Source organism: Dromaius novaehollandiae, chromosome 10 (genome assembly GCF_036370855.1).
Source record: "Dromaius novaehollandiae isolate bDroNov1 chromosome 10, bDroNov1.hap1, whole genome shotgun sequence".
Lineage (NCBI taxonomy): Eukaryota > Metazoa > Chordata > Aves > Casuariiformes > Dromaiidae > Dromaius > Dromaius novaehollandiae.
The window spans coordinates 23,175,797-23,187,900 of NC_088107.1; the positions used below are offsets into that span (position 1 = coordinate 23,175,797).

Here is a 12,104-nt window from a genome sequence, read left to right on the forward strand (position 1 = left end):
ATGGGCTCGTTACGCTGATAGGCCTCCATTCCCACGTCACCTTTGGTGCCACTTTGAGTAGCGCGTGGCTCTGCCCCTTTGCGAGCAGGCAGCTCCCGGGCACCCACCTAGCAGTGACACCCGAGAACGGGACGCAGCCGGAGCTCCTCGCCCCAGGAAGGCCTGTGAGAGCCTCCCGGCCCCTTCTGGGGAGCTGGGCAGCGCGGGGCCCTCCGGCTGCGAAGCTGCTGCTTCTCGGTCGCGGTGGAGAAGTCCTGCACAAGTGGGGCGGGCAGAGGAAGAGGCAGCCAGCTGAAATGGGAATCGCTCTGGGACAAGCGAGCTAGTGCACCCTCCTCTGCAGAAACGTGGCAGTGGTGGTCCTCACCGTTCCCTGCTCCTCCTGGGGAGTCGGCTGGCCGAGCAGCAGGGAGGCCATGCCGGTGCGTGACGCAGCCCTGGCACAGTCACCCTTTTCGGATGTCTCAGGAGGCATCCCTGCGGCAGGGCACTCCAGCGCTGGACGGAAAGGGGCTCGCGAGCAGGGCCGGCACGGCTCAGGCAGCAGAGGAGAGGTCTCATGCTCTGCAGGGTAGCGCTGGCGCGGAGGAGGCACGGTCGATGGGTCACGAGGGCCGGGGCGGTGGGGAACCTCGCAGGTGCGTGCCTGTCCCCATCCCAACATTAAGCTAACGCAGACAGGCCACCAGCCAAAGCAAATGCAGAAACCAGGGCCTCAGAAATGCTGATACAAAAATAGAGGCTGGAAACTAATTTCTCTGGAACTGCCAAACTGGTTCAACGACTGGAAAAACAACTTCAGTTGCTGTGTAAATATTAAAACTGTTGGGAAGCATTAAATGTTCTTTTGTCCAGAGACAGAGTAAAACGTAAGAGGGATTTGGAGAAACGACTCCTGCCCCTCAGGTTGTTACTCTCCCTGCCGATGCACCTGCCCCAGCCTGATGCTCCCGACTGTCCGGCAGGTGATCCTAAGGCTGTATAAAGAATAAATGGCAGGTACGGAGCTGTATCCAATTCCAGCACAATTACAGTGACTTCTACAGAAGAACTTCTGCATTCAGCTAAAGTCTAATCCTAGATATCCAAAAATTCACAGGTCATTTAGAGCATCTTGTAAATGCCCAGACTAAGTGAAGGAGAGACGAGCTCAAAGCTATCGCAACAAGGAGCATCCACATTCATGCACTGACAAATACACGGTCACAGAACTTGCTCAAATTCCCCCCCCAGATAGCTTATTGGCACGTAACTCATTCAGCTTAATCCTCTGCCAAGTCCTAAATAAAGTAAGTGTGAGGACAGACCACTGCAGAAGCAGTTCCCACTGCAACCAAGAGAGCCCTTCAGAAAAATGTGTGGAGAGGAAAACCCTGGTGTAACTGTTTCCAACTAAGTGCGTGGAGGATGCTTTTCACAGCCACAGTTTTGGACCTAGAGGTCAGAGCATTTCTCACCACAGATGCCCAGCTCCTTTCTAACTGCCACTCTAAAACCCTGAGACCAAGTGCAGGTCTCGTGCCCACTGGAGTTAGCAGCCAGGTTCTCCCCACCTAAGATACAAGGTAGGAGCACAAAGACCTGCAAAAACACAGATCTCATATAGGCCAATTCAGCCTCTGGGAATACTTTCCAGTGATGAAGAAGGGGCCCAGAAATCTTCAGCTTTAATTTCAGGTAGTTCACTGAGGTCATTTTACGTAAGTAGCAAAATGAATCCAGGTATAAAGGCACAGCTCCTTTGTGTGATGCCCTTCCTGGCATCCGCGGTGGGGGAGGCTGGGGGCCCCCGCAGGACGGTGCAGTTCATAGTCAGGGCTGGGAAGCTGAGCACCAGTCTCAGCTCTGGTTGCAGAGGGGTGCGTGAGTACTTGCACATCCCCCTCCCCGCACGCGCCAAAGTAGGAGTCTGCAAATTCAAAAAAAGGCTCCTTGGCTGCGTATACTTGCCTCAGGGCCTCATGTTTGGAAGTCCTTCGATAAACGTGACGAAGATGGACGGCACTGAGCAGGCAAAGCCCCTTGCCCTACGCTGATGGGAAAAGCGGCCCGTTCAGTGCAAGGCACGTGGACGATGCAGGAACGTGGGAGGTGCCAGCACAGGGCATGGATGGTTTGCTTCCCCCTAGCAAAACAGCGCTGCCACAAAACAGGCTTGCAGGGTCACCATATGAAGAGGTAGAAGTTTATTGGAATATAAACATTCAGATAACGTGTAAGATAGAAAAACCCAACAACAACATATACAGACACTTGTTGGAAGGAGACGTTGAGGTATTTATCCACCGCCTAGGCTATCACATTTCTTTTTTTATTTATTTATTTTATTTTTTTAAATAGGTAAGAAAACTAGTAGCAAGGCTGCTGCAGCTGTCTGGTGAAAATGTCTTCTGATCTGAATCCATTTGGAGCACATATGCAGCGGCCAAAAAGACTTGGTGTAACACGTTCACATTCACTTTGGGAGCTGAGCAGTAACGCAGCCTCCCCCTCATCTCTTCCCCCTGCCCTGCACGGTTCCTTTGAGAGCCCCGCTTCTGAGCTGGTGTCTGCCCTTCCCATCTTTGTGCCTTCCCAGAGCAAGCTGGGATCTGCTGGAAGAGGACAAGCAGGTATTTTTCCCAGCTGGGCATATAACCCAGATGGCAAATCTGCACCCGCTACATGTAAAACAGGAGCATCTAGCAGCTGCTAGCTCACTGCTGCCTATATCCAACCAGCTGGGGGCTTTTTTGGCTGCTCGTTGCGAAACCTTAGCCGGTCTGGAGTTCAAAGAGAATTAGACACACTGCAAAGTGGAACACTTCACCCAAGGAACAGTCCTACCTGCAGTATCAAAACCCCTGAGTACTATACAATCGAACACGTCCCGAGTGAAATGAATCAGAGCTGGGGAGAGGTAGTTCCTCGGCCCTTGCGCAACCTTCCCTCAGCTCCCAGCTTCTCCACCCCATCTCTGCTGCTGGTTTCTATAACCCTGTCCCTACAGCCTGGCAGCTCAGTAGGAGATCTGGCACTAAGCAAAACATGCATTGAGCCAACTGCCAGTATCAAACCCAGGCTAGGGAAAGGGTTACTCTTCACAGTCTGAATGGCTGATCCTTGTCACTGTGTAATGAGAAAGGACCAGTTTATTGTTGCAGCTTATTTTACTGAGGTATCTGTTACGCATCCCGACTTGATTCTTTCCCTGAATTGGATACAAAACAATCTGTTAGTCCCTGTCTATTTCCAGTCTAGTTGTGTAAAGCTTATAAACATTAATACTCTAGTAGTGTCAAAGCTGTTTAGCAGTTCAGTGATTTGAGTGCCTTTCTGTGCAAGAAAACACAACGTTAGCATGTGATATATAAGCAAAAACACCCATTACTAACCTCTGCTCCCCAGGACCAGAGAAGAAAGCATAAGGAAAAGCAAAAAGTCCCCCAGTCCCACTCTTAGGAAACAGCCCCTAACCCCACCCCCCCAATCTCCAAAACAAAACAAAAACAAAACAAAACCCAAGGGGGGAAAAAAAAAGAACAATCTGAATGAGTCACAGAGTCTGGAAAATCATCTCCGAGTCTGAGACAGTGAAATGCCTTGGAGGTCTGCGTTGTCCACCAAGCAAATGCCCTGCAGCCAAAGAGCAGCTCTGCTTCCCCATAGGTATCAGGGTGGTTGTTACTTCTGCTAAAAGCAACTGGAGATGGGACATCTCGGAGCAGAATCTATCTCAGGACATGTGCATTCCCAGCACTTTATCTCCTCCTCCACCAAGTCATCACAACGTCTGCTAGCAAGATCACTCAGGCTGGATTATATAAACTAACATATAGAGAGTGCAAGGCCTCTCACAGCAAGGAGGTCTCAACTGTGGTTTATACAAGCCGTAACATGAGGTACAAGACCACCCCTGTTACTTGAGCTTCAAACAGAAGGAAAGGAAAATTGACACATCACAGATCTCGGCCATGAACACAACATTTCTGCTCGTCGATGCAGGACAGAAAAGCAGCCCTGCTGAGCAGTGCTGTGGGAGTAAAAGGGAGAACAGGTAGCTTGTAAGTTTAACAAAAGGATCATTCATTTAGTTTTCTATATACACTTTAGGCCCAACCATTGGGCTGCTGACAGGGCTTTTTCTGCGGCAGTATCTGGCCTCGTATTTTTTAAAGCTATGTTCTTTTCAGTAGTATAAAAGGAACAGCCTCAGGGAGCGGGACGTTCTGGGAAGACAGGGAGCTCACCAGAGCGCTCCGGGAGGGCACCCGCCCTGCACCCGTGCAGTCCACGGAGCGACCGTCCAGACAGGACACAAAGAGTTGCCCACAGCACATCCCAGGAAGGACATGCGCTGTGTCAGGCAGCTGTGCTCCCACCTCTGCAGATCAACTTAGCGTATGAGCTGCTCCATATAAGCACTTGGGGACCTGATGGCTGGATGTAGAAGCGAAAGACACTTTTAGACTGGTGAAAGAGTTCAGTGGCTTTGGCCCAGCTCTGCAGGCAGACACGCATAGTCCATAATTGCAGCAGTACTTCAAAATTCCTGTCTTTCACAGAGCTAAATGCTCCCGACACCTCGGCTCACCTGGACGAGCAGTTCTAAGGCTACATTCTCATGCTGGTATGACACCACATTCATTCAGAAATAACTCTTGGTCTACATCCATGTAATCATTGGCTGCAATTCCCTACAATAGGGTGGCTCAGTCCCACCTATGGAGGCAAGAACCTGTGGAGCAGTAAGATGGGTGGAGAACCACCTTCCTTTGTCTCTGGCTGAAGAGAGAAAGAGATCTTCATCCACTGGGAGCAGAAATGCAGCTGCCACTCAAACAATTGACAGCTAACGTGTGATTAGTGCCAGATGTCTCAGAGAAAGACCACTCAAAGGAACTGCTAGAAACTTGCAGGCAACAAAAGAGCAACAGAAGTCCACAAAGATGGTTGTAGTACAGAGATCCAAAAGGGCCAACTACCTGTCTACTCACTGGGGAGCACGTGATGACTCACCAACCACACTCCAGGAAACTGTTTTTTAAAGCAAGCTGAATCTCCGGAGTTCTACTACAGTTTTGACTTAGATTGTAATAAATTTACTAGTTAGGACAGTTGCTACACAGTTTGGCAATTGGCCCCTACGTACAGGTGAAAACAGAAACTAGAATAACTAGAATAACTGTTATTTTGGTGACTCTCACAGCAGCTCCTACAATGGCTACAGTAACGCAGCACCCAACACAGCTTGGACTTGTAGTGTAGACAGAATTGAACTCTGTTGTCTGTGCATCTAATGACCCCGGGAAAAAACAAAGGCACAGCACAGCTGAGGAGGCTGGTCCTGTGCAAAGCCACAAGATCAAACTGAGCTTTCAGCTGTCAGAAACCACTTTGCTGCAAGAGGCCTGGCAAATCTGTAGTGTAAAGCAGTGCTGTCATGTCCCCACTGCACTAAGAATTTTTGCTAAAGACACGGATTATGAAGTTCTGAAACAAGAATGGGGACCCCGGCGACACCCTGATGTCCAAAAAGAAGGACAGATCCTCTAACTCAGCAGTCAGTCTCGCCCCCTTTTCCTACCTCTACCTGTCCTCCTGCATCATGCGCATGTCCTGGGACAATGCTGTTCAACTTGTCTCCTGGCTAGCCTAAAGGATGGGGAAGCCACTGCTCCTTTGCTCAGCTTTGTTTTTTTTTCTTTCTGTCTTTGGTGCTACAATTAAAAATAAAAAATAAACACAACATCAGCAAAACCACATATTAAAAAAAACAAGCATTAAGATATGCCAATACTTCCTGAAGAGGTAAAAAAACAAAAACAAAACCCCCAAACAAACAAAAAACCCCAACAAGTACATATCTGAGGTATTTCATCTGCTCAAAAAAACCTGACTTGGGCCTGGAGGATGGAAAGGACGTCACCAGGGCAGGATGGATGGTGCTTGGATCTGATCTCCAGGCTGGGGGAGATGTGTGTGGGAAAGGCCAGCCCAAAACACAGCAGGAAAAATGAGGACAGGGTGAGACCATGTGAGTGGGAGCTGGATTTACGGAGCCACAAAGTTAGCCTGATTGGCTCCAGAGGAGGGAGAGCCATGGCCAGCCTTAGTTTGCTTTAAACTGGAGGTTTGAAGGGAAATGGCAATGATTTAGTTTTTTCTGCTTCCATCCAGGAGAGCAAAAGGTCTTACTTGACTGAGGGCTGCTTTCTTTTTGCCCCCATACAATCTGAAGGGGACCGAGCTTCTGGAGGCTTATACAGAGAGCAACTAAAGGAAGTGTTATATGTTAACCATAATATATACATACACAACACAGCCCCACTTAAGTAGATTTTAAATATCACCTTCTATTTTCTCAGTGCATGGATGTGGAGAGCTTCCAGGGGCTATTGAAATACACCTTAAGAGAAGGAAGTCACTCCAGGAAGCCTAGATTGACTTAAGTGACAGCCCTTTTGTGTCAAGGGGCTGAGGATCAAAACCAAGCAAAAGTAAGTTCAGGCTATCAGGGTAAATGTCACAGTGGATGAATTTCCTATGGGAGAGAGACAAGCTCTAGAGCATTTAAAACTTGGCTGAAGGCCTGCAGAAAGCAGCAGTAGGAAACAGGCCAGCACTGGCCGGAATAGAGCAGCTGATCAGTCTTTTTCTGTCTCTATGGATCATACATAGTGGTGGGAAAGTCCTCCCTGTGTTGCCAAGACCTCAAAGAGGGGGAAAGAGGTTCACCAAGTCTCTCATGACTCCACAAGCAGCGGCCACGTGCTCTAGCCAAGTCTGGCCTTCAGGGGAGGACGTACGAGCACTGGACCGCGATGGAGCTTGAGGAAGAAAAGCGAGGAAGCTCGCCTGCTCGACAGCTGCACGACCTTCTGCAGCAAAAGCCAACGAAGGACGGGGCAAGGCACCCTGCTGCCTGTTAGGATTGTCAATACACTGAGGAGTTTTATGGGAAGAGTCCATGTGGCGACTGGGTCAAGGAGAACCCCATTTCCCTGCCCCAGCTCCAGCTCTTTCCACCTGCCTTGGTGACGTCTCAGCCATCTATCAACCCGCAGCTCCTAGAGACGATCCCTGATTGAAAAACGCCAGGTGTGCCCCCTTCTCCATGTCCCACCCCCCAACAGGAACACAGCAAACCCTGGGAGGAGGAGGAGGAAGAAAACAAAAGTAAAAGGGAGGAAGAAAGGGGAGAACAAAGAAAAGGGCTGGACAAACAGATGATGAGGAAAAACTCGCTGGCATGGAAAGGTTTCAGCATCATCATCTTGCCGTTGGCCAACCACAAAGCAGGTTCCTTGAGATGAGGTAATCTGTGCGACTCCTTCCCGGCTCACTCCCTGCCGTGAGCAGAGAGGACAGAGCTGCTGGAGGCCAGTGTGAGAGACAGCAAGCTCCGCCGTCCATCAGAGAGACCAGCTGGTGGAGGGCTCTGCGCTGGGTGTTCCCCGGGATGAGGTAGGGCTGGGAGAGCAGTGGGAGCTGCTGCTGCTGCTGCAGGAACTTTGGGTGCTGGAGCCTGCAATGAGATGGACGACTGGCTTCTGGGCAAACAGCACTCCTGCAAGGCACAGACAGGGAAAGAAAAGGGTTACTGGGACTATGGGGTGGCACAGAGCAAGGAGTAGTCTATCTGGCCCCAGAGACCCCAGAGGGGAGATCATGGAAACCTAAGAGCATGAGACCCACTACAAGATAAGCAGCTTGGAGATGGATCGACAAGGAAACAAGAAGGGATGCCCAGGGACTTCGCTCTGGCTGCCTCTGCCACAGGGGCATTTTGCCTGCAGAGAACTGAAAGATGCCAAATGGCTTCAACACCTTTGGAGGTGAGAAGCATCTTTCTGTGCTACTGCACTGCACTGCACTGCCAGGCCTCCCATGTGGGCTTTGTCCAAGGAAACATAAATGTGACCTGCACTGGCCAAACGGCTCGAGCAGAATACATGGGATAACAACAATTCATAATCTATAATGAAGTGTGAGGAAAAGCTGAGAAAAGCTGCTCCTCAGAAGGTGAAGAGGGATAATTCCCCTTCCTGCTAACACTTACAAGGAAGGGACTTCCTTGTAAAAGCTGAATTTCCCACCAGGTCCCCTCTTTCCTGCCACAGCGAAACACTGCTTGTGAACTGTCAGCAAAATGATTCCATCAGGACAACTCAAGTGTAGAGAGATCATGGCAGAACACTGAGTAAAATTATAAAAATATCCCTTACACAAATAAGAAATCACCAGGAAATAGCATTCAGATGAATCTTAGCTTTAAAAAGATACTATCAACAACAACCACCACCAAAAGGGAAGGACACTATCCTCACAGACTGGGACCAAAAAAAGAGAAGAAATCATCGCTCACTGAACTTTCTAAGCAGGCCAAGTTTTGTGTGTTGGGTATTGGCAAAGGACCAGCCCCAGGGATCACACCACCCTCTCCACATCCTACTCTGCATCGCAAGTCCGGCTCTCTACACATCCCCGGGGAGCGCTTCTTTCTCACCAGCGTAAATTGTGCCGTTAATCTCCACCGACATGTTAATACTCCCAATGCCGTTAGGTGACAAATTCAGTGCTGCTGCTGCTGCTGAGTCCGGTTTATCTTCTTTTGAGAAAGAAGAGATGCAGAGTTAGATTGTAACTGTCCTGTTTCCTGCACTATCCAGAGATGGTCAAAGGTTTACACAGTTCTCCTGTCTCTTCTTTAATGAGGAGATCCCCACATGACCTGCATTTCCTATACTCTTAAAGGACAAGTCAACGAAGGTGATTAAGTACCTAGATGTGAATTGAGTAGGGGTTAGGCTCCTACTGACATTTTTAAATCTCTCCTTGATTCAGGCACTGAAGGGCCAGATTTGCAGAAAGAAAGGCGGAGGAAACCAAAGTCTTAGCAGACAGATAATCCCCAACATGGACTACATGTTTTCTATCTCAAGTGGGTTTGTCAGGGCTAACAAAACCCCCCAAGAAAAAGCTGTCAGCAAATGAGACATGCCCATATTTAAACCAGCTGGATTAGGGCTGTATTTGCAGTAGGTCAGGAGCACATGCACAGTCCTTTCCGCAGTGGTGTCAGTTCCTCAGGGGGCTGGTGCACTATTGGTGTGCAAAGCCCAGGCTGCAGCAGCTACAGTGGCCACTGGAGGGAGGGGACAACCCAAAAAGCCAGAAACAGTACACTTGGCTGCTCCTGTGCACATGTGAAATCTGGTTCTTCGCTGTCCTCAACCTGGAGACTCTTTTTTAAGCCGTTATGGGCAAGATTTCTGTAAGGGGCAGGCAGGATTTCTGCAAGTGCCAATGCACAGCAGGCAGCCAGTTTGCACTGATTTTAAGGGGAGCTGAATGCCAAACTCTCCTGGACGTTTTTGAAAACTCCAGACTAAGCAATTTGTAACTGTGAACCGGGGATGTAGGATTCCTCCTCTGTGCTCATGAATGCACGCTCACAGTTTGCACAGCAGTATCATGGTTACCGGCCCACTCAATGTTGGTTTTGGGGCACCGTGCTATTAAAACTGGAGCCAGTCTGCCCAGGCTCTGACATAACATGTGAAGCGCATGTTTTTAGCCCCTTTCCAGCCTGCAGGGACAGCAAGGCCACTGTCCCTGTAAAGAGCGCTAAGACCGTGGTTAACATTTAGCTTAAAAGTTGCTATCAAGTTATAACAGTCTCACAAAGTGCTTTTCAAATGTGCCTTTCAAAGCACTTTACAAAGAAGCACAGTATTATTTTTATTTTGCCATTGGGGAAATTAAGGCACAAAAGACAGAGCAGACAGTTGCCCATAGTCCCCTAACAAAGGTGGGAACAGTATTGTTGAATCCTGTTTAGGGTTCAGTCTTCAAGGATGTTCCATTTCTATCAGCATGTTACTATCTGAAGAGACAAAAACAGTTCCTAGCATTTTTATTTAGGAAGTTCAGGGTGGAGAGATAAGAAAAACAATAAAACAAAATGAGAGGAAGCGACCAGTACTTCATAAAATTTGTATCCTCTTTTACTCTCTTTTTTTTTAAATGCAAATGTGAAATTTGGGTGGGTGCATAATTGTCAGAAAATGTAACGTGAAGTTTTGATCTCATCTAACTCAGCAGCAAACTGAAAACTGCCTTGTAGGGGGAACTTGCTTTGACCCTTTGCCATATATATGACGAGTAAAGTGTCTCAAGGAAGCATTACCAGCATTGCTAGCAACAGCCTCAAGAACAACTTTTCCCTTTCCTCTAAACGATGCCAAACTTGCCTGGCCTTGTGCCTACATCCAAATGTACAATTAATAGGGGTCTCAGCCCTTTAATTTTAATGGATCAAAAGGTTTGCAGGAAACAGCTGCCGGGACTGAAATTTGCTGAGGCTTTGCTGTCCAGTGAAGTGCAGCCCCCAGGACAGGTAAGGGAGCCATAGTGTTTAATCAGCTTTTGAAGCCATTATATAAAAGTATTGATTCTGACAATGTGACCTTTACAGGGTGACTCCCCTTTTACAAAGCATTTCAGGAGTGCATTTCCCAGGCCATGAATGCTGCTTATGTATGACCTTCTAACCCAGCCTTGCCAGGAGTTCTTTGCCTGGAGGCTGTGAGCAGGGTTGCAGCAGATGTTGGCAGAAATCACCTGACTTGCTAAAAGCTCTGGGATATGGTGGGCCCCCTGCAGACACACAGATCTTTGCAGCCTCCTCCTCACACCCGACAAAGGATTCCTAAAAGCCGGGCATCTCTCTCCCCGACTGCCTCTTGCAGTGCTGCCTATACAGAAAAAGCTGTAACGTCAGTGATCAATTAAAACAGTTTCCTAACGAGGAAAGGGCAGCAGTTCCCTGCAGCTCAGTGATGGCATCAGCCTCCAAGGAGAGCAGGGCAAAGCAGGGGAAAGCACGCATTGGTTGATGGGCAGCGCATGTGGCATATGACAGGGCTCCCCCTCCAAAAGTCATCTTATGGCTGCATAATCAAAAGACTGCCCTTGGTTAGGCCAAAGCAGGCTCTCTGATCTGAAGTGTACAAAAGATATTAAACACAGGGGTGTCAGGTATGTGACCCAAAGCATTTTAATCTGACCCATGTGTTTCTAAGAGCAGCGGCTGCAAAGAAAATCAAGCTAGCATCAGCCAAAACTAGTAATTCCCTAAAGTGCAAGTCCTACGAAGATGTAACAGCTTGAGTCCTGAGGTAATCTCACCGTGGTCAACCCACACACAAGCTAATAAGCTCACTCAGAGTGAGGGTCTTGTTTGACGGTCAAGTGGGATTTATTAGCTTAGATGCAGAGTTTCCTGAACACAGCCAGGTTGCTTCTGAATCCAGACTGGGTCATGTGTCAACAGGAATAGAAGAAAAATAGCAGTAGTAAGTAAATACTAATGAAATGTTGCTACAGTTTAGCTTTGCAGTTCTTGTGGTCCACTTCAATAACTTTTTGGCCCAGTGCCCACAGAGATGACCAAGCCTGTGTGTAAAGGTGCGTCCGACATTCTAGACTGGGAACAGTTCCCTCCCTGCTGCGGTTTGCAAAGACCTTTTGTTTACCTAGAGGCACAGCTTACCCTTGCCATTGATTTTGATCTTCATGGGAATCTGCCGTGCCATGCTGAACAGGTTGCGCTGGAGAGCCTGCTGGACAAGCCGCTGCTCCTCCTCCGTCATCCGCGAGACCTTCTTCTCTGGAGGCTCTCCAGACTCCAGTCTCTCCCTCAGCTGCTCCAGAGTGGCTGTTCTTGCTGCCACAGTCGCCTGCTGGCTAGCCAAGGTCACTGGCACAGCAATACGGTTTGGCATAGACACAGTCAAGGGCACACCGTCACCTAGGAAAAGAAACAGTCGCTTAGTCCCTCCCACAGCCTGTTCTAAAGCAAGCACGCAATGCTCGGCATTCACAATAGCTGGAGAACGGCAGGGTGGGCGAGAAGGGCAAAAGGAGAGATCACCAGCGCTGCAACTGCCTTTGCATTAGGAGTCAGGCGACTCTTCTAAAATACCCCTCTCCCAACAGCTGCCTAATATTCTTCTCAGCAGCCATGGTGGTGGGCTGGAAACTATGACAGGGTCTCCAGAAGACCACTCAGTTTGGCTGATGCTGAGGAATTAAGATCACTACTACCATCTGCTGGGTGG

The 12,104-nt window shown here is 48.9% G+C and overlaps 1 protein-coding gene across 3 annotated transcripts in view; it reads right to left on the bottom strand.

Moving 5' to 3' along the window:
- Positions 1-2,171: 2,171 nt before the first annotated feature.
- ARID3B (AT-rich interaction domain 3B) overlaps positions 2,172-12,104 on the bottom strand; it is a 42,626-nt gene continuing 32,693 nt past the window's right edge. For all 3 annotated transcript variants that reach the window (XM_064517614.1, XM_064517615.1, XM_026115296.2), the window contains 3 exons: positions 11,537-11,794; positions 8,489-8,590; positions 2,172-7,549 (listed from right to left, as the gene is read on the bottom strand). In XM_064517614.1, coding sequence (XP_064373684.1) covers positions 7,395-7,549; positions 8,489-8,590; positions 11,537-11,794 — 515 coding nt within the window. In that variant the 3' untranslated portion in view covers positions 2,172-7,394. The remainder of the gene's footprint in view (positions 7,550-8,488; positions 8,591-11,536; positions 11,795-12,104) is intronic.